The 22,965-nt window shown below is 39.8% G+C and overlaps 1 protein-coding gene and 1 long non-coding RNA gene across 3 annotated transcripts in view; one reads left to right on the forward strand and one right to left on the reverse strand.

The window, feature by feature from the left end:
- The window catches only part of LOC148189213 (uncharacterized), a 34,590-nt gene extending 19,362 nt beyond the window's left edge, over positions 1-15,228 (forward strand). The window contains exon 3 of the long non-coding RNA XR_015777047.1: positions 15,095-15,228. This is a non-coding gene — a long non-coding RNA (uncharacterized LOC148189213). The remainder of the gene's footprint in view (positions 1-15,094) is intronic.
- Positions 7,192-22,965, reverse strand: part of LOC121950257 (PDZ domain-containing RING finger protein 4) — a 198,645-nt gene continuing 182,871 nt past the window's right edge. For both annotated transcript variants that reach the window (XM_042496201.2, XM_042496202.2), the window contains 4 exons: positions 18,177-18,239; positions 16,033-16,134; positions 15,067-15,195; positions 7,192-11,808 (listed from right to left, as the gene is read on the reverse strand). In XM_042496201.2, coding sequence (XP_042352135.2) covers positions 10,336-11,808; positions 15,067-15,195; positions 16,033-16,134; positions 18,177-18,239 — 1,767 coding nt within the window. In that variant the 3' untranslated portion in view covers positions 7,192-10,335. The remainder of the gene's footprint in view (positions 11,809-15,066; positions 15,196-16,032; positions 16,135-18,176; positions 18,240-22,965) is intronic.

Consider the following 22,965-nt stretch of genomic DNA (forward strand, 5'->3'; position numbering starts at 1 on the left):
TGCTATGTGCAGTTACAGATGTCATGTCATTTGCTTGGAGGATATTGAGGTTTAAATCTTTAAACCGTTTCCTTTCACTGCCATTTGGGGAGCTCTAAATGTGTAAAGTTGGTCAATGTAACTTTGAGTAAGCCGACTTATTTGCAACATGTCGATGATCCAAAGGAAGCGCTGTCTACATTATAGCGAGGTCATTACTCTCTGGCCCGCTCTCTGCAGATGCATTGTGGATCCTTCCCAGCTTGACTCGCCTGTGGCAAAGCCTGGAAACAGTGGAGAGCTGAGCTCTGACCAGCAAGGCCTCCTGGCAAGAATCTCATTACTCTCAGTTCAGGTGTCCCGCTACCTAGAATGCAACTGTACAAGCGAAATCTCCTGCCGCTTGACGCAGCACTGTATCAGCTTATATAATGGCAGAAGTGCAGAGATATGAGTTCGCTTCACACTCTACCAGCTACAGTTTCATTATGAAACACACTAGGAGCCAATTAAATCAATGTGAAGACAGGTCCAGTTATGAAATTTCTTCATGACAGGACGACATAGTGTAATACACATGAATATGAAACAGCAACTGATGAGCTCACCATGACTAATGAAAGAGCTTTCTCCTCAGGAACTGTGCTGACACTGAAATAACATGGGAGGGGGGAAGGGGGATCAATGTTTACATTGTGTAATAAAAGTGAAACAGACCTTATGCACTGACTGCCAGCCATTATTTATTAATTCTCAAGCCTAGCAAGGCAATCACAGACTCAGAATCATATTAGTCATTTCTATTGGATACGGACTCTGACCCACAGCTCATGAATAAAAAAAAGGAAACTTTGCGGGAATGCTAATAGCATTCATAGAGACGATGAATGTGCAAAGGGGCAAGTGTTAAATTTGTATACAACATAGGGTTTGCATGGTTGACCACACTTGTCAATCACTTCCACCTTGGAGGTTAGTGAAATTACCAGGGTGAGTCAGTGCTCTACTTCAGAGTTGGGAGGTGTAATTCATGTTTTTTTTTAAATAAAATGTTTTGGAGGATTTAAACTTTGGTTCTGACTGAGTGCTAGTATTTTGTATGTAGGGCTGAGTGGGCAGTGAAAATATTAATTTTGTTTAGATCTGAAGACTTGCATTTATCCCAAGTAAAAACTGGTGTTGGCAGGAATCTAGAAAGGACAGAAAAAAAAATAACGGCAGAAATTGAAAATACACTCATGTCCTGCAGCACAACCACAGGCAAATGCATGCACCTTAAACAGCAACCCAGTGTTTCTCATACATTATTTAACTAATCTTATTTTACCGTACAGTTTCATGCAGCTCATTTGCTCACGCCCTCCTTGCTACTCGCTGTCTCCCTCTTTGTTTATCAGATGTTTATCAGAAGCTATTGTTAGCCGCTCTAGGGTCTCTGCTCCACGGTCCCCGCTGCTGCCTTGGAGGAAAGCAGGCAGCAGCTCGGGAGATGGATCTTCAGTTGGCTGTTGTAGCAGCTCGAACTCAGCCAGCGCAAACCCCCCAATGCAAGGTGTCACCTGTGTAATGGCAGCAACTGAAAGTTTACTGGTCCAGCTGGGAGGGGGTAATTTGGTGGGGTACACACTGTGATTCGAGGGTCTCACTCACGTTAACTAACACTACATACTGTGAACTTGAAGCCACAGCTGTGAGCCTTTGGCTCTGGTTAGAAGAGGACTTAACTATTAGTAACATTTTCTTACAGTCTCTGAAACGCTTTGCATTTATCAAAATGTGTTTCATCTAGACTCACTTTTTGATTAGTCTGTCTTAGTTTTCTGTTCCTTTGCAGTGTTGGCAGTTATTGCCAGTGTTGGAATGGCAACATTACCTGCTGGACTCTTAGCCTTTGAATCAGGCTTTTGCCAAAGGGACATGCACACTGTGCTATACTGACATCTGTATTTGTAGAACAGCCAGTAGATAGCCAGTAGTCCCTTTGAAATGCGCTGACTGTCCAAATCTCCCGTCATGGCCTAGATTTTCTAAAGCCTGAAAACAAAGTCAAGAAGATGTGCAGAACTCTATAGTTCTTTCAGTCCACTTGAATTTCAATATGCACAAATTTATTGTGGGATTTTTGCCCAGTGAAGTCAACATTAATTGCCTACCCCAGCTTTAAAGCCTTTCAGGATTTAATGACTGAATAGATGAGTTAGTCAAGCAACAATAGGTTGAAGCCATTTGGTTGTTTGAATACGGTGCAGTAAACCTGCTGTATAATTTGAGTAATAGTGTGAGCTGGATGTTGCAAAGAGATTATGTTTCCACCAGTAAGTATTAACCCACTCTCAAAATCTGCTATATGTGTCCATGAATAATATAGTAGCATATCTCTATTAAGGGTTAACAGTAATACCATATGTTTTAGGGAGCGTATACATATTCTAATTGTGATCCAAATAGTACATGTTTGAGACCTTTGCAGTATGTATTGCAGTTTGGTTCACCCATTTTATGAATAATGAATTGTAATTAGAGCTCTAATTATGCTCTGAAATATTCACAGGTTTTTGCTTAATAGGTCCCCTAATGCGTTTGGTAGGGGTGAAAATGAAACAACAAGTGGCACATAAAACAGGGGGTGTGAAAGAAAAAAAAGTCCAAATGGTTCACAGAAGCAATAAAAGATCTCTGCCAGTAATGACACACAAACATATCCAGCAGAGAGTTTGAATACACAGAGCTGTGATGAAGCAAATGGTGAGACGACACAAGATTAGACTTTTAAAGTAATTCTTAAAACTATTAACTTGTGTAAGTTGTGTGTTACATTCACAGTTGGCTGTAAACACTTGGCTGTGAACCAGGTTTGCTGCGTGGTGTTGTGATGCTGGAAATGAAGAGGGAACTGAATGTGAAGCAGCAAACTTGTTTGTTTCAGCATAACTGAAATTGCAGAGGCCCTCAAAGTGTTTGCATGAGTTTTTCTGCAATGCCAACCACCGCGGGCATTCGTGAATCTTTTCAAGTATTGCAATATGAGGCAACTTAGTGTAGTCTGAAGTGATTAACACACCACTGCTTTCTGCTTTTCTTCAGTTCGTACTACATGTAAAGAAAGAATATCTGAGCAAAAATGTCACCACTGTCCATTTTTACTGTGTCTAACATTTAGTCCAAAGGTCAGACAAACACAGCAGCAGTTTTAAACACTGTTCTTTTAAGCCATGACTGTATGGATGGCAGATGGTCTGTTGGTTAACTGGGTTTTATACTTCTGCATTGAATCAATGCCGTTGTTTCTGCATAGACACCCACCCTACGCCATAGCCCTTAAGCCGTAGCCTGATGTGCACCTCCCCAGAAATGTAACTAAATTTTGCAGCGATGCAGACCTACTGTTTATTTTTGTAAACTGAAAACCATTTCCCTAAAGGAAAATTAAGCTTTTATTGTGAAAGGTAAGAATAGAAGAAGTCGAGCAATGCAAATGTGGGTCTTGGATCAAACTATAGGGCTTCTGTCTTTATATTTAATAACCTTTGTAAGTATGCGGACAACATTAGCTAGCAGTGGACCTGCAGCAAGTAATAGTTTAGTGGATCAGCTCATGTCCTGTACAGTACACAGTGCCACAGAACTAGGAGCTCTCAAGATGGTCAGGTTTAGCCGCACTGGTGCAGGTGTGTGTGTGTGTGTGTGTGTGTGTGTGTGTGTGTGTGTGTGTGTGTGTGTGTGTGTGTGTGTGTGTGTGTGTGTGTGACACAGACAGCTTAGGAGCAGCAGAGCAGTACAACCCTAACATCAAAACACAGCAGACTTTCAGCATAGTTTAATACATGACTACTGCTTTGGATCAAACATTTACCCAACAGTGTTGCGGATAGCCTTCTGAGATTTACTTACCAAATGGAAAATCTACCCATATTTGACACTTGGCGGACGTTAATTTCCACTTCCACATTCTCCACTTTTGTCCTGACTGAAATATCTTATCCACTGGATGGATTGCCATGCGCTTTTGTACAGACATCACCATCCCCTTGAGGATAAAGTGTAGTGACTTTTGGAGGAGATGTTAAGTGATTCCATGCCCCATAATCCTCTATCAACAGACTCCCCATTGTCTTCTGCTTGATTAAGGCATATAAATTCAGAACAGCTGGCTCAGCAGTAGCAGTCTGTCCATATCACCCGCATACACACCGCTACATCTGGCATGATAGGACCAATTATCACAACACAGCGGTTATGATATCAAAGATCAAAGCTGCCATCAATTTCTAAAGTGACATCAAGAGACGCATGATCCGAGGCAATTACCAGTTTGTTACAAGCCTCTGAGATTAGGAGGGAGAGGAGGTGCAATGAAGTAGATTTCACCATCACATGTCAAGTGGATCTGTATGTCAATAAATACGGGCCTCCGTGGATGAATAATGGGAGAGAATTTGTAGTTTTTGCTGTTCAGGGAATCCTAAAGGTTATCGGCAAACATTCATAATAAAGGCGATGGCTGCTCGTGTTTGTGTGAGTGGAGCACTGAAGAGGAGATGAGCCACTGCTATCTGTTTGACATTTCTGTCAGTGCTGGTATTTGAACTGCTGGGTAGCTCTGACAAATGCCATGGCTGTCACAGGCTCGACTTTAATTACACCTGACTGGGTCTTTCAGGGGCTCAGGGATGAACTTAATTAGTTAGTGAGCACTCGGGCCAGTTCTGGCTTTGGTTGGTACAACTCGCACCGCTTTTTCTTCTTTTGCTTTTCATTGGCATTTAAATGGTCTCCCTTCTATACAGAGTGAGCAAATTAACAAATGAGAGGAGAGCAAATGGGCTCAGGGGAAGGCAGGAGTCAACTTTTCAACACGAACTTGGATGTTAATGTTTGGTCTCCATGTAAATGGCGATGCTTTTAAGTGCCAAGGTCTATAATGGAAATGGAAGACGCTGACATAGAGAGAGAGTAAAACCTTACAATCACACTAAATGTGATACCTTGGCGTTATAAAACAGCATTGTATGTAAATGAAGTAGAGTTTGCCAGCAGGAAGTGCGTTTATTGTTACTCACAGCCTGAACAATGGCCTTTTTGTCTTGAAAGGAGTTGGACAGAGTTTTTTTACAGGCCAGTTTGAACACATAAAGTGTTTGGAAATATGAAAATATTAAAAGAAAACCAACCCGTGAAATAAAGGCTTGGCAACAACAACATAGACAGAATGCTTATGAGTAACTCAGAACAATATCTACTCAAAAGCACAAGTATAATATCAGGAAGACTCTGTTCCTTTTTATATTTCACTGCTTTCTTAAAATTGAATAGATTTTCAGTTAAATGGAAACAGAAGTACAGAACAGTCTTCAGGCAGTAGTGCATCTGTGACACTCCAATTTCAGCTATAGCACACTGACATCTTAAGATAATACAGAGATGACAGTATCCCAGTAGCGCTCACCTGCATATGACAAGGCCATAGTAATGATTAAGTGGTTGGAACATTTTAATGAACACAAAGTCATCCACGTGGAAGGTGATTTTAATTGAAATCTTCTTCTGTTAAATCACTTAACACAGAAGGGCGGAAAAAAGAGAGTCACTCCTCAGGAGATATCTGAGGTGAAGGTGTGTTCAGTGAACAAGTAATTCAGCTTCACTTCACCAGACTGATCTTTACTCCAGAGTGACTTGAAGTAGTTTTTGTTGCAGTTGTTTGCACTGTTAACTTTTCCAGTATGACAGATATTTCCTTATCCTGGGAACCAGATGAATATGGGAGCTCATGTTTTATTTGCTCTGGCAGAGACTTCTTGTCCCCCTCCAGTTCAGACAGACTTTCAGCCAGCCTGGCCTGGGGCAGGCCAATCACAGCTGCTTATCTAATATGCGGCATGTCTCAGACGATGACTGACAACGTCCGGAGCGTTCCCAATCTACGCAAAATATGTGATGATGTCATTTCCACCTTTGTGCTGGAGACATCAGGGCGAGCATAAACCTATAGATTGGTGACAAATTAAAGGTAGAACCAACATGACGTGTCTTAGTATGGAGGCAGGCCAGCATGAGCCTCCAGAACAACTTCAATACTCCTTGCCAAGGCTGAGGAATCTGCAGATAAATACCGCATGTAAGAGACAAAGGCAATTCAAGGCAATTTGTTGTGATTATTCTTGTGATATCGTACTTTGTGTTGTAGTCTACAGACAAAGTTAATACAATTGACAGTTATGAACGCCAAAGTTCAAAGATTTATGGGTTTATTTAAGTTATTGTACATTAATACTCATTATTACATCATATCTTACAAAACTGATGAAGTAATGTGTAGAGTGGCTGTGATCAGCCCAGGCGGCTGCATCGCAACTTAAATGCGGCCTCCTGGCAGAGATCGGCACTCGACTGATTGCACTTTGCTTGTTAAGTCAAGTAATTTCATTGAGATCTTTGCAAGAGAGACCTGAGTACAGCCAGACAATGGCAAGTATCACTGCATAGTATAGATTTATAGATTCAGCCCTGGAAGCATCTGCATTTGATGTTTTTCCAGTCTTGAATTTAGGTTTTTCCCTTTAATTTGTCCTGTCCGTAGCTTAGTAATGAGGAGCGCTGTTAATGCATATTTTAAAAACAACCGACATGGCTGCACTTTATGTGTAACTTTCTGTGAAAGTACTATTACCAAATTCTGATGGCAAAAATGGCAACATTGATGCTACACCATCACAGCTCATCGCTGCATGCTGTAGTCTTTACAGTTGTTCATTGCTCAGAGCTACATTACAAGTATTTTGATCCATGGCCTTAATAACGACCCTTGGAAATTGAAAAGGAACAGACTAACTCATATTTTTGATTTGGTCTGGTGATACTATTTCCTTACACCCTCCCCATCTCTCCTTTATCCATCGTGAATTTAGCATTATCACGGCAGACAAAAAGAACAGCACAGATTGTTACTGTAGCACTCTTTCATGCTGCTCACAGTGACCACCTCACAGAAAGTCAAATTTTAAACAAATTTGAGAGAGACATAAATTCATTTACATGCTGTAACCTTACTGAGTTCCCCAAAACACTTTATTGATAGTTTCATGGTCAGGGTTTGTTGTTTACCCACTGAATGTTTTACTGTACAGTCCAGGCCCCTTGCAGCAGCTGCAAATCAGCAGAAGAGTTTCCTCTTTTTCACAAATGTCTGAATTAAAGAAACATGATGCAATGTTATACCAAAAAACAATAATTTATTATCATTTCTTTTGCAAAGATCACCATTATCACACATTTTACCCGGCTACAAATGTGCCAACTACGCATTACTTGAAATTAGACCATTGACATTGACTCAAAGCAATACAGGGATCGGTTTAAAATTTCAAATTTACAATATTTCAGATAAAAATGAGGCATTTGGAATGAGTATACTGTACACGTAACTGTACTATAAAGTCTGTTGATGAATGGCAACCCATTCATTTCACCAGTTTAGTTTTTCAACTATCTAATATGTTGTGTTCTGAGTCCTGCTCAGTGGCAATCATCCTAACACGTTTAATTTGACCGCAAACATAATTCATGAACGACTATATATCTATGATATTTTCCAGTTACTAAAAACTCAGATTATACAATGTATGAATAAGGCTGAATAATACCTCTCTGTTGTACAGAGATATCCAGAGACTTTTTGTGTATGAAATAAGTTTGCCACACAAATGCATCATTGATTCAGTTTTTGCTGTTAAGGCTATGCTGAGTGAAGGTGGATCTGGCAGATGTGAAAATACTGGTGTGTAAAAGCTATGCACAGGTCCATCTGTTGTTGAATATGTAGTAAAAATTAAAAATATTAAGCAAAAATAAAATTTAAATACAAAATCATCTTTACTGAAAGTTGCAGCACTGGCAATGAATCAGAATATTTTGGATTCATGGGATGAAAAAAATGTCAACTATTTTAGAAGTATAATAGTACATATTCCCTGTTCCCACAAAGTGTGGGAGCTACTAAAGTATTGTTTAGTTGTTTGTAGCTTTGTAAAAACCAATCAAACAAAAAAAACAGTGGTTCAAGTTTTGAAATCACAGAAACAACATTTGAAGAGTTTTACTATTACATGAGGTATTAAACTTTTTTTTTAAAGAAGCATTTATAAAATTGCTGATAATTAAAATGACACTAGCAAAAGGTATTTGAATTGTTGACCCGAAACATTTTCCCATATTAACAATTTACAATGTTAAGTAATCTGAAATGTTGAGAATTTTTCTCCAAAAACAGATATGGCAGTTTGCGATGAAACACAAGAGATTGCTTCCCTTTCAGAGGGCTATTGCACAAAATTAGGAGAGCGGATTAAGCCAGGATTTTCCAGGTATCCAGGCCCAATTTAGCCTTGACTTGGCAGCATGAAAGTAGAGGCACATAAGTTACCATGGAGATTTATTCTGTACAGCTAGCCTGCTCCTGACCAGGCTAACAGCAAGACTTGTTTAATCCTGGTGGCTGATTTGATCATTCAGCTGTCACTCTGATCATAAATAAATATGTTTTCGTGGTCTTTTTGGTCTCTTTATTTAAATTCATTTTTATAAGACTGCATTAAAATAGACTTCCACTCTGTAATTCATTAAAGTTGGCCTTTAATGAATGTATTATCATTTTCAGTGTAAAGTTAAAGGTAACGTGCACACTAAAGGAGATTTAAACCAAGGCCAAACAGTTAAAGTCAGCACTCCTGTCCAAAATAACACCTGTCCTCCTGATCATGTTACTGTCAGAAGTTCAGTGAATATTTAATATATACCACTAGGTTATTATTACATTTGTTGATATGATTAGAAATGACCAACTAAGTTGCAAAGGTGGTTTCAATGAAGTCAGTGATAAGACTCTCACCCTCCCACAGATGCTCTGTGTGGCATAAATACTCATTACCTTTATACGTATTAGTAAATAATCTTCATAGTACATTTCATTAATTATTCATTTCCACTGCTAACTTTTAAGGCAAAGTGTCCAGCTGATTTGTAAAAATAAGAAGCATCCCCTTGCATGTTAATTACAACGTGTCAGTGCAGCTGAAGTTAAGGGTAATGAGTAATTAATGTAAGTTTTAATCTAAAGAGACAAAAATTGCTTTGATGGGGACTCGAACCCAAGACCCCTGGACAGACAACGATATGATTATCCACTGCAATGCATTACCAGCAATTCTTTACTGTACACTGATGTATGTGTCTCATTGCTTATGCATTAAGTCAGTCCGCTATCTTTATTATTTTTTCTCAGTTTATTAGAATGCCCATTTTTCCCTTTTTTACACATTATATACTTTACCTGCCTATACTTTCCCATAAGAAGCTGCTGCTCACTTGCTGAAAACTGCTGCCGGCATTTTCTCCATGTCTGCATCACGAGGATTTGTGATGTGGTCTACTTATGACAGCCGTGAACGCTCCTTAAGCCACAATACTTACACCTGGCTTGACATAGTTGCACGTTCTCATCCCGGCTTGGCAAACGTGCAGTGGATTAAGCCAGGAAGCACTGGTTGGACTAGGTCAAGCCTCGCTTTTTCCGTCTATCCTGGATTTCTAACTTCTACTTTTGTGCAATAGCCCCCAGGTCATATGATTTATTTCAAGTTCATCACATTCTTGCTGTAATTATACTCAATCTGCTGTCAGAAGTGGGTTATACAGTACTGTGATTGGAATGTAAGATATTTATTTCCCTGTAAAGCTTAAATGTGTGCCTTATTTGAACTTTTTTTTGGTGAAACATACTTCAGCAATCATAATGCTCATTTATCTGTATGGTTAGGTAACTAGTTGGAACTTCGTGCCAGTGTTTTTGCACCAACAGTCTGAAACATAATTTTAACTATATCTTGCCAAAACTAAGAGTTATTAATATCAGCTTTAGAGGATAAGTGGGTCTGTTAATGAAAGGTGCACTAAAAAAAAAGCAAATGAAAGACGCACTGATTCATTGTGTGTTGCAATTGGCAAGTGTGCATAATACACAAAATGAAATCATTTTCTTAAGATATTCATACAACCATTTCTAGTTTTATGGTTACAACATAAATATGAAAATAGAATTGAAAAGATAAAAATGTTTAGAGTGAAGTAATAAAATAACTATATTGTCATAATTTTATAGAAAAATGTTTTTCCCGCAGAGTGATGTGAAAAACAATACTGAAAAACATGAAGAAAATGCTGTGATACCGCTGATAAATTCTTTACAAAATGCTTTTTGGGTTACAAAGTGTGAAAAATATTCCTATTGTCCTCATAAAAACGCCACATTGAACGAGGCAAGTATATTATACCGCATGGGGTAGAATGTGTGTGTTTTTTTTATACAGTAGTGACTGATAGGAAGGCGTTGTGCACCTTGGCTCCCTCAGGGGCCTTAGTACCATGAGTCATCAGCTCCTGGATGGTCATCCAGTTGTCCAGGATCTTTTTGTTGCGTTTCTTCATCATCTTCTTCTGGCTGAGCTCTATAATGCTGACTTCCTTGCGACCCTCACTACTGCTCTGAGGGTTCTCTTTCAAGCTTTCCAGCCGACTACGCTGCATGAACTCTCGTCTTTTCCTCTGTTCTTTTGCTCTGACCAGGTGTTGCTTTCTCTCCTCTTTACTCCAGTACCTCCCCATCTTCATTTCACTCATTGCATCATCATCTGTGGTCATCCCCCCACTACGTTCTTCTTTAATCTTTAGGGCTCGCTCCCTCAGGATCTTGTCTCTCACAGGCCTCTTGGTGATGTAGCGTGTACCATCACTGCGGATCTTGACCTTCCACTCCATCTTGGGCTCATTAATGGGCCTCTGAGGCTCTTTGCAGACACTGAGCAGGCTGAGCTGGCTCTGAGCATACTCCACAGCTGAGCGCTGCTGGATCAGCTGCATGTAGCTCTGGTAGTGGCGTGCATGAGCTGGGATGTTGACCTGCCTCTGCTGGGAACTGTGGGATGGAGAGAAGTAAGGAATCTGGGAAGCAAGTTGTTTTAATTTCCCTCTGCTCTCCTCCTCAGCCTGAGTTGTCTGGTTCGATTGAGAACGGCTGCTGTGGTCGGGGCTGCTGCTTTTCCCTGGGACTGAAGCACGGCATGCTGGGATGGGGCTTGGGCTAAGTAAGGGGCCAGTGGCAAGGCCACTGCAGAGGTTTCTCTGGTTGGTGAGACTAACCATCCTCTGGAGTGAGTGCTCTGGGGAGCGGTCCATTGCCAGAGGGGTGCTCCGTGAACTCTCTGCCGTGTTGTAGGCACTAGAGCTGTCCTTGTCTGATTTTTCAAGCCTTTCATTTATGTCAGCCAGCTTACTTTTTGTAGGGTCACTTCGATGGGGGCTTTGGTTTTTGGATGAGGGTGCAGAGTGGCCCATGGAGGGAGACTGCTGGCTCTTACGAAGGTTATGGGCCTGCATGATGTTCTGACATTCAAGTTCGATGCTGCGCAGCTCTTCGTTGAGCATTCGTAGCTCATGCTGTACTCCACCCTGCTCCCCCATGCTGCACTCAATAGTGCTGCGGCGGCTGTAGAACAGGTCGTACTCACCGCTGTTACGTATCTGACACTTCAGCTCCAGGAGCTGCTGGAAACGATCACCCTCCATCTCATCATCATCCTCATCCTCTTTGTCCTCCAGCCGTGTGGAGCTGGTGGTATGGTGTGTGTCCCGATTGTCTCTTAGGCACTGGGACAAACGTCTCTGGATGTGTGCCAAGACATTATGCTCTGAGCTCTCCATTCTGTCTTTTCTACTCAGTACACTATCCTTATGATGGGGGAGTGTGGAACAGGTGGGCCTGTCGTCGTCCACTCTCTGAAACGAATAAGATGAAAAAGAAATCCTGAAATACTTTTGTATAGATATATGACACAACGCGTGCAGAATTATGATATGCTTCTTTCTTTTATGATTCACATAAGGCTATACTTTTATCATCATATAGATTGATGGCACCTCATTTTTGCAAGTATACTTACTATACTTTGCAAATATGTGTTGTATTTAAAAATATTACATTTGGCAATGAACTCTGAACGTTACTAGATCTTGTAAGTTTTTTCAATGACAAACGTTCTCAAAATAATGCAAACATTTCGAAGTAATGACTTATTAAGTCAATAATTTAAGAGAGTTAATCAGGAATGGCCTGAAGAACATGACAAAGAGTTCAATGCTTTAACCTGGCCTCTAAATTCTCAAAATCCCAATCTGATCAAAATTTGCAGGATGTGCCAATTCCTGAGTTACTTCCAATCAACAGTGGGGCTGCCTAGACACAGGGCCTCTGGTGTTGTCCTGTGGTGCCTGGCACCAGGGCACTGGCAGAGGATCCTTTGAGTCTTTTGGGTTGTGAAGTGGGGTACCAGCATGTTCCACAGAAGCTTGATTATTTTGGGACCTGGGGATTTTTGAGGCCAGGTGGATGCTTTGAGCTCTTTGTCATATTCCTCGGGCCATTCCTGAGCAGTTTTTGCGATGTGGATGCTTCGTTGAGAAAGCTTTACATCATTATGGGATACTAAGTCATTTACTTTAGAATGAGGAGCTTTGTTATTCTTGAGAAAGCCTCTCATTATTTTGAGATGCTAAGTCATTTTTTCAAGATGCCAAGTAATTATTTTCAGATAGCTTCTCATTATTTTCAGATACAAAGTCATTATTCCATGAAAGCTTCTTTAGATGTTAAGATAGTGATTCGTTATTTTGAGGTGTTAAGTGATTTTCAGATACTATCATCACTTGTAAATGCTGAGTCATGCTGAGAATGCTTCACATAATTGAGATACTAAGTTCTCATCTTTGAAATACGAAGTCATCAATTGTAGATACTGAGTCATGTTTTGGACAAATCTTATGCTTTGATATGCTAACCATTATCTGAAAACACTTCTCATTATTTTACGTTACTACATCGTTTTCAGATGTTATGTCATTATTTTCTGAAACTATGATTACTTGTAGATACTTAATCATTTGAGAAAGCTTCTAGTTTTTCAGGATGCTAAGCCAATACATTAAAATACAAAGTCATAATGTGTAAAAACAGTCATTGCATTCAGATCCTATGTCATTATTTTAAGAGAGCCTTTAATTATATTGAGAGACTGGGTCATCTCGAGAAAGCTTCTTGTGAGTTTCAGATATGAAGTCATTGTTTTGAGAAATGTCTATATTTTATGATACAGGGTCATTTTAATTACTAAGTCTTTATGTTGAAAAGCTATGTCTTCTGAATACTGAGTATCTTGAGAAAGTGTAATGTAATTAATTGATGCTAAGTCATTTCTTGTAAATAATGAATTATTTTGAGAAAGCTCCTAAGTCATACTAAGTCATAGTTTTCAGAGCTTGTCATTGATTTGAGACAGCTCATCTCACTTTAAGAAAGCTTAATGTAAGAAACTAAGTCTTTATTGAGATACAAAGTCAGTACTTGGAGATACTGAGTCGTTTTGATATGCTAAGCTGTTATCTTGAGAAAGCTTCTCATTATTTTGAGATACTGAGTCATTTCTTGTAAATACTGACTCATTTTGAGAAAGCCCCAAGTCATATAAAGTCATAATTTAAAGAGCTTTTCATTATTATGAGATATTAAATCATCACTTGTAGATACTGAGTCATTTTGAGAAAGCTTCTCATGGTTTCAATATGCTTAGCCATTATCTTGGGTAAGCATCTTATTATTGTGAGACACTAGGTCATTATTTTGAGAGCGCTTCTCAATGTAAGACACATTGTCCTTTATTTGAGATACTAATTTTTTACCTAAGATGTTAAGTCATAACTTGTAGAAACTAAGTCATTCTGAAAAACTAATGATTTTGAGACACTAAGTCATTTTCATTCAATCATTTCTTGAAAATACAGACTTGTTTTAAGAAAGCTTCTTGTTATTTTAGGTTAGGATTTTGAAAGAGCTTTTCATGTTGATATTAAGTCATTTTAAGATACTCAGTCATTACTTGTAGTTCCCAAGCCATTTTAAAGGAGAGTCTTATGCTTTATTTATATGCTATGCCATTGTTTTGAGATAATGAGTTAATTATTTCTGAGATTTTAAGTAATTGCTTGTAGATACTGCGTTGTTTAGAAAAGTTTCTTATGAGTTTAAGACACCAAGTCATTATATTAAAAATGATCCAGAGTCATAATATCAATATACTAAGTCAGAATTTGTATAGAGTCAAGCTATGCATTATTTTAAGTCAGTAGTTTAGGAAAGCCTCATATTATTTTCACACGTTTATGAGATACTAAGACACTATTTTGAAATGCTTTGTCATTATTTGGAGATGGCTTCATTATTTTAAGATACAAAGTCATATTAATGACTTGCAGGATCTTTTTTTTCCATCACACTAGCAGAAACAAGCTTCTTTGCTCTTTAATAAAATGAGGACACAAAACAATGAAAAGTTATGAGAGCTACAGCATTTGAAAGTTCAAGAAGTGCAACCCTGTTCTGCATTCTCCTCAAGGATTGTGCATAACTGTTATGCAGCTCTGTTACTTCAGGGATTGTTTTCTCTCTGCCATGCCTTTGAAGTTATTTATACCCATTTATATGGATTTTTGTAGCATGCTATCCTCTCAACAAAACAGAATTTTAAATTATGATTACTAATTTTTGGAATTTAAATAGTTTAATGGTCCCCTTCCATTAATATTCATAATCAATATTTCATATTCATATTTCAAAGGGCAAAGCTTGTTTTTAGTGTTTTGAAAAGAAAGTTAATGAAGAGTTTCCTTCTCTGCCGGCAGTTTGTTCTGTAGTTATTTCAAGAAACAGGTTAATATTGACTGTGAATAATGACTTAATACTGTCAGAGAGATTATTGGTGAGTCTGATGTTATGATATTCATAACACACTGGGTACTACAGCCTGACAGAAGGAAAGTTAACTTAAATCTACTGCTTTCTGACTCACTAGCTTTTAGGAGTTTTATTCCCATTGAGCAAATAAAAAGAAACAAGCTTTTCAGAGTTTCTTAAATCCTAATAACAAAGCTTTGTTATTGACTTGTTAATCCAGTTACGCAAAGCATGTTTTGCTGCTGTCTGACCTGCTCATTCTCCTGTTCCTCCTGTAAGGCAGCCAATTCCATCTCCTCCCTCTGCTGCTCCTCCAACATTTCCATCTTCAACTGCTCCAGGAATTCACTGTGCTCATCATCCAGCCAGGCCTCCTCCAGCTAAGGGTGAATAAGGAAGGAAAGCATACGGAGAGAGAGAGAGAAGGGTGAGTGTTATTTGTCAAGGGCTAAAGCTTGTGGCGACACGGTGTCTCAGAAACAAATAGTTGGGTGTTCCAAATGGGTGACCAAATAGGATTTTCTTGGAAAAAAACACTCAATGTGATTTTGAAATAAGACACTGCAAGCACTGATATGATGTGGTGTTTGACAGATATGCAATTCCCTCTTTCTTGGCCAACACAACACCACCCCTCATCTTTAAAACATGCATTATAACCTTAAAATCAGGCTAATACAATAAAATGGACAAAAGAGGGCCACCTCTGACCTATTTGATCCACACCATCCATCATCTGTTTGTCTGCTCTATGTGAACCAAATGGGATCCATATCTGAGGACTTCAGATTTAGTACTGAGAGACACATTTAATTACAAAGAGTCTACCATTGCTCCTGGCTCATCTGCACTGCGGCAGAGTCCTTTCACTTATTTGCCATCGGCCTTGGGCCTGAACTCACTCCACATTAGCATGCCATTAGCTTTTATGGCTTACCGTTGGAAGTCAATTACAGTGGCGCTACATAAAAATAAAACATGATGAGGTGTCTCAGTGGTGGCTTCCACGAGGAGTAGTTGTGGCGGTTGTGAGGGTTGGCTACCCCAGGCTGCTGAGGTTTACTCTGAACAAATCTAATGTAAATGACAAACCCTCAGGGCTGTAATCTGTGAAATGCATGCTTCCTTTACCCACGTAAGGCCCACAGTAGGTGTTTTAGTCAGTGGTTGAAAAATACAGTGTGTCAGTGTGAGGTAACGGTGTGGTAATTACTAACCTGCATCTCAGGTCTGGCAACCAGCAGTACGATGTTCCTGCTCTCATCACTGGAGAGTGCAGCCATTGCTTCCTCTCTGTCTTGTACATCTTGGCCATTAATCTGAAGATAACATACAAACATGATTTGTACACTTACTATTAAGTCAGACGCAAGCAAGCAAACATGTATTGTTTACGCAACTAAAATATTTGAACACAGGCACCTACACGCACGCACACACACACACACACACACACACACACACACACACACACACACAGGCCTACTTCATTTTCTCCAATACAAAAGCCCTTAAGAAAAACTAAGTACCACAATAAAAGTGGAACTGCACAATAATGCCTTTTTTTTCCCGGGGAAATTGTAAACACTCTGTGATGCTCTTTAATATGAAGCAGGATCCAGCAGTGATTATGAATGGGACAGTGGCCATGGGCCAACGGAGCTGTTGTGTTCACCAAGGTATCCGGCAGCGCACATGCATCTAGCCATACAATTAACTGGCCACTGACAGGGGGCGTCCATCTTTTTGCAGGCAGAGTAATGGCCCTGTCACTGGTGGATAATAGTGCCAGAGTACTGGTCTGCCTCACAAACATATACACACACACACACACACACACACACACACACTCACACACACTCCCTCTCCTGGCTCAAATCAGTCACACAACACATGGTAGACACCGGTAGACAATTAGAAACAGTGCTTATGCACCCCACGCATCAAATAATCACTTGCGCAGACTATTTACTTCTCCTGTGACTTTATTCCCATTTCCCCTCTCATAATGTTCTATTGTACTGATTAAAAGACATTTTCTGAGTGAAAACTGAACTGCTGTGTTTCTCAATTTATAAACCTTCACTTCACTTAAATAGTTCACATTACATTTTGTGGTATCAAGATAACCTATCCCCAAGGTGCACAATTAACTTTTTTTGTCCACCAGCCAAATGGCTAGTAAATGTTCAAATTTTACCAACATCTCAATAGAATACTATTGTTTTTTGGCTGCTGACTGAAGCAAATCTACCAGCCACTTGCATATTTTACAAGCATGGGTGGTGCTAAATTTGTACCTGCCTGTCCCAGTGCACTACTTTCAATTGCTAATCTGCAGCTAAATGTGTAGTCTGAAAGAAATTGTTTTATTGTGATGAACCAACAGATAATCAACACCCAACTCTACTGTTCCCCCTAGCTCTACTTTTGGTTGTAAAAAAGTACTGATACACTTGTGTATGGTGCCCTGGTTACATTACTGCAATATAATGAACCATAACCATGTTGTGATCTGTATCCTATTGCCAAATTCTTGCCATGACCCTAGCTCTACTGAGTCTCTTTTTGCTCATTGTTTAGGTTATCTGGACCTGCGAACTCCACTCTCATCATCCGTGTTTCCAGCAGCAGCAGGCAACTGTTTCCAGTAAAATCGAAAGGTAGGTAACATCTATTAAGCTAAAGAGGCCTATTATTCCTTCAGGCGGTGACCAAAACCGAACCTCAAAAACAGTAAACATTAGACTTATTTTCATCAAGTGGCTAAACACACAGCTCCAAGTAAATGCTAAATGTTTCTCTATCTATTTAATACAGATGTATGATATATGTATATGAGTAGGCAATTGTTTGCCATACAACAATTTAATACGGTGATAGTATACTTGACATTACAATTAGGAGCTATTACTTGTATAAACAAAAACAGTAATGGCCCATCTGACCCACAGAGGCAACACTATGGAGCCCTCAGCCTTAACAACTGCTGCTCCTCGTCGGGAGCAGAGTTCCTCTGCATCTCAGCCCCGAAGATGAAGCTTGGGGCTAATAACAGTCATAGCCTCTCAGCTATCCCATAGGAGGTAGTGAGCTGCAGCACAGCGCCATCCTGAACCAGAACTCTTAAAAACCCCTGTTGGTGCTGAGTCGGTAACTAAAACAGCCAGGGGGGCATTTCTACCCCTCTAACAGTCACAGCGGGGGAGAGTTCCCCCTTTAATGTGCTGCCATTAAAAATGAATGGGCTCTCGTGCAGGGAGACAGTGGTTGAGTGTGACAAAATAAAAGCAGGTTTTTATGGTGAATCTAATGAGAGCTGGTGTACTGGGGGCCGGTGAGAGAGTGTGTCCTATTGTACCTGTAAAATGCGATCCCCCTCTCGAATGCGTCCATCTCTAGCAGCAATGCTGTTTGGACTGATCTGTGAAGAAAGAGAAAACAAAATAATGCCTCCAAAACACTTTAAATCTTCATTCAACAAAATCAAGAAGCGTCTGAAAATGTTTTAACTCATTACATAGACATCACCCAGGTGGACATGTGTAGACTGTTATTAATAATGTGAGAAACACACAATAGGTATGCCAGCATCAGAAGATTTCAGATGGCCTCCCTGCAGCTGCCTTGTGAGTTGCCAAAGCCATTTTAACCCTGAGCATCACCTTTTTTATCATTTAAGGCCTCCATTTTATTGTTGTTAGTTGGTTTATTCTGGCAGGTTAATGTAGCACAAGCCTCTCACAAGCCTGTCATTCACAGCTTGTAACTCAGCCTCAATGCACGATTCACCTGCTCCTCCTGTAACTAATGCCAGTGAACAAGGGGGCAGGACACTCTTTCATCGGCCAATCAATCGGTGTCTGGGGCCATTCGTTTCACTCTCTCCTAACAGGCGGGGTTTCTGGAGATGGTGAGGTGCTCAGGCACTCTATCTTCATGATAGTCCCCTCCTACATGGAGGAACACTCAATAAACTGGAAGGAAGGTCACTAGACAGGAATGGAGGAAAATAGGAAATGTGAGGTAATTTTTCTGCGGTTATGGGGAGATTGTTGAAGGTTTAGGGTTCAGGTCTCAGCCTTGGCCTTTTCTATGTGGTTTTCTTACTGTTTTGGGGGGGGAGAGGAGGGAAGAAAACTGACCCTGAGTAGAGATGTCAGCAGTCAATCGTTAATTGGTTAGCTGCTGAGAATATTTTTTACTGGTTATTCGTGTCAATCTATAGGTTTACTTTGCCTCTCCTTTGTTTCCTGCACTGGGCACCATGCGGGTCTGGTTCTTCTTTAAATACAGTCATTGGTCTAGTGGGTGCAAATTAGCTAGCGGCACTGTTCCTTCTACAGTTTCTGCTGGTAATGCCGTCCCAACCAAACAGCTTTGCTGTAGAAACACTGTGTCCATCCTCCAGTCTCCACCCAGGTTGCCTCAGTGAGTAAGTTTCTTAGTTTTGAGCTGCAAAACTCCTTTAGCATTGTTACCCATGTAGTCCTTGTTAACACATTTATCAGTGTCAGCCTGGCTAGTGGTGCTAATATAGTTAACAGTGCTAATGGGGTTTAGTGGCTCAAAAAAACCTGCTTGTTTCTGCAGTAAGGACGATGTTTCCAGCAGTAATTGCCAAATGAGCTGCGTCGCTACCTAGCTTTCATGCTAGTAGACTGGACAGTGGGCACTCTGTTTTCACATGTTGACCCAGCTGGGTGTCTGTCCATCAGCAAAGCCCACAGAAAACATAATGAACAGTAGGCCATTTACCTTACAAAACATTCAAATTTCACCACCCCTTAATTGAAAGCACTTTGTGTGTCTTCACATCATTTTGCAGTTTGTTGTTTTTTTTCTTTAAAATGAACTGGTCAGTTGCCTGTTAATGAGTGTTGTACTATCGAAAGCTACCTTAAACATAATTGACATCCCTTCTCTGGAGGAAAGATATTCAAAGAGGGCGAAGATAGACTGAAAAATGAATTTCCCTCTTGTGTGAATTTGTGTGTCTGTTGGCCCTGTTCAGGATGGGCTCTGCCATTTTGCCCTATGTATGCTGGGATGGACTTCAGCTCCCAGTGCACCTGAAGAGAATACTAGTGTAGTATAGATGGAACAAAGAAAATGTACTGCTTGTGCTCTTGTTCCTCTGCATTACTTAACCATTATACTGTGAGACAATGGAAGCAGAAGGAAATAAACCTAACTAGCAACAGAGAGTAAAAAACAATGTGGCCATTCATCAAATGCCACAAAGTTAGGAATTTAAATTTGTTGCAAAACGACCTTGCATTGTTCTTAACTCCATGTTGTGTTCTCACTACTTATGCATGATCAGAGTAACACCTCCTCTAACACATCCTGTATACAGTGACATTCAGCCACCTCATCTAAATGCAGCACGCTCCTTTAAGCTCTACTTTTTTGCAGAGCGAACACTTAACAATTCTGCCAGGAGCTATGGACCAAGGTGATTTATATTCTGCTCAGCTCTCAAAGCAAACACCTTACAGGGTCCGAGTCAACTTCAAACGAAGTGGAGAGAAAGTTGAGCAGAATGGAGAACAGTATTTCAAAGCTTCCAACAAGTGGGAGATACATTTATTTTTGCTAACATGCACCTCACAGCTTGATTATTAGTGTCAGGTGTTCTAAAAGGACTTTGGGTCCCAAAAAGGATGAAAGCATTTTTGTTTGCTTGTTTCTGTCTTGGCATTTATTCTGATGTTGGTTGATGACAGGATACTCACGCAGTCAGAACAATATAGATAGGGCTGGGCGATATGGACAAAAAACAGAATGTGATCAGACTAAAATGCAAAGAGATTTTTTTTCGCTCTTTGAAAGTGTACAGCTGCACAACATGATGATAAAAAAAATAAATAAATAGGAGGGTTGTACATAAACTTTTTGCACACAGCACTGGAGCTACAAAGTTAAAAGATTTGCAGAACAGGCCACAAAACTGAAACATGAGTATAAAAGACTTAAAAACATCATAGTATAGTATGTTGACCTAAGTATTATTTTAAAAAAAAGTAATGGATATTATAATGTCCTTAACAGCAAAATAAAGAAGACAAAAAAAGGAAGTCACTGCATAGCATACCATTCAAAATAGCACAGAAGAGTCATAGTACAGGATGTTTCTTAAAATGCAATCAAAACGTCATGGTGAAGCTTTTTATCCAAAATATTATAATAAAAGTAAATGGGAAATGGACTGTACTTGTATAGCGCTTTTTCTAGTCTTTTTGACCCTTCAAAGCGCTTTCACAGCACATATCACATTCACAAATTCACACACACACACACACACACACACACACACACACACACACATTCACACAGTTGTGGCCGAGGGTACCGTACAAGCTGCCATTTAATAGGTAGTAACCATTTATATGCATGCACACTCTGATGGCACAAAATCTGGAACAATTTGGGGCTCAGTATCTTGCCTAAGGATACTTTGACCTTTGTGCCCGGAGGAGCCGGGGATTGAACTGCTGACCTTCCGATTAGAGGATGACCCACTCTTAGCCACAGCAGTCCCAAATCAAGTCACAGTAAAGCACGTTGTCCAGATCACCTTAAAAATGTCACAGTTTACAATTTTGTCCAAAAAATGATGAAAAAGTCATAACAACATGTAGTCCAAATACCATAAAAAGTCATGGTGAAGGATGTCACCCACAACAGCATGAAAAAATCATAGTATTGTATGTCATCCAGACAAACATAAAACAGCACAAAAAGTCATGATAAAGTATGTCATCCAAAATGAAAAAGTCATCCAATAGTATGTCGTCAAAACGGCATGAAAAAAAGGCATAGTAAAGTACGTTGTCCTAAACTGTACAAATTAAGTCATAGTACAATACACTGTCCAGAACTACACGGAAAAGTCATGGATAGTATGTTGTCCAAAATAAAATAAGTCCTGACGCTTAGAGGCAGTTCGGACACTCACTCACTCATATCAGCTCACGATGGATGTGACCTGAAAATGATCCAACCAGAGTTTGCCACAATCTCCCTAAAACAATCACAGCTTTACTGTCAAATATCAAACCATTTTCCTCTGCTGCTGTCTTTTGTCTTTTCAGGACAACCGGATGCAAACCTCCTCCTCCCCATTCACCTCCAGTCTTCAGCTCATCCACTTTTTAGTCCTGATCCTCATCCCATCATCCCTATCCTTCAGCCAACAATCTCGTCACCTCGACCTCCAGCGTCTACACGCCATTGAGGGTAATATTCTGACTATAATGACGACATCTCTAACCTGTAAAGACACAATGTTACTACGGAGATTTAATCACCAAAGAAATTTTAACTATTCATCTTATTGTGCATTTTGTTCAAATTTATTGTTAACTTAAAAACATTATGTCTTTCCCAATTGATGTTAAAGTATGTTGTTCAAAACACCATGAAAAAGCCATGGTATGTGATGCCCCTGGCACACTTGTGTCATTTGGCTTACCTGTTCTGTTTCTTTCAGGATCTCCCTACCTGCTCAGCTCCTACCACCTCATTGTTGGGATTCATCTCACTTGCCACAAGTCTATTTAAGACTGGCCATTTTCAAGATTGCTCTTCCTCTCTCCCTCCTGGAAGGCTGGTGCCTCTTAGGCACCCAAAATGGCTTTGTTTGGTTTGTTTGTTGACCTGTTTGTTTCTTTATGGTTTCAGTTAGCACCCACACAAAAGCCACCCACAAGCAACACCCACAGCTCAAACTGACTATTGACCTACACATTGGCTTGCTTTTGCTGTTGGACCTACAATAAATGTATATTCACTTTAAATGGTTAGTGTGAGCCTAAGTTCTTTGTAATGCTCTTGAGCAAGCTGGGCATGAAGAACACCAAAAAGTCATAGCATAGTATGTCATGAGAAATACCTAAAATAACCCATAGTATAGTATGTCTTCCAAAATATCATGAAAAAGTCAAACATAAGTGTGTCCTCCAAAATATCAGGAAAAAGTCATACTATAGTATGTTGTCCAAAATACCTAAAACATCAAAGTAGTAGCATGTCATCAAAAATGACCAAAAATGCCCAAAATGCCGAAACACGTCATAGCATAAAATGTTGCAAAAACATTAAAAAAAAACCTCCATAATATGGCATATCAAAAAAAATTAACCCAA

The sequence above is a fragment of the Plectropomus leopardus genome, chromosome 7 (assembly GCF_026936395.1).
Source record: "Plectropomus leopardus strain MGB_pleo_1.0 chromosome 7, ASM2693639v1, whole genome shotgun sequence".
NCBI lineage: Eukaryota > Metazoa > Chordata > Actinopteri > Perciformes > Serranidae > Plectropomus > Plectropomus leopardus.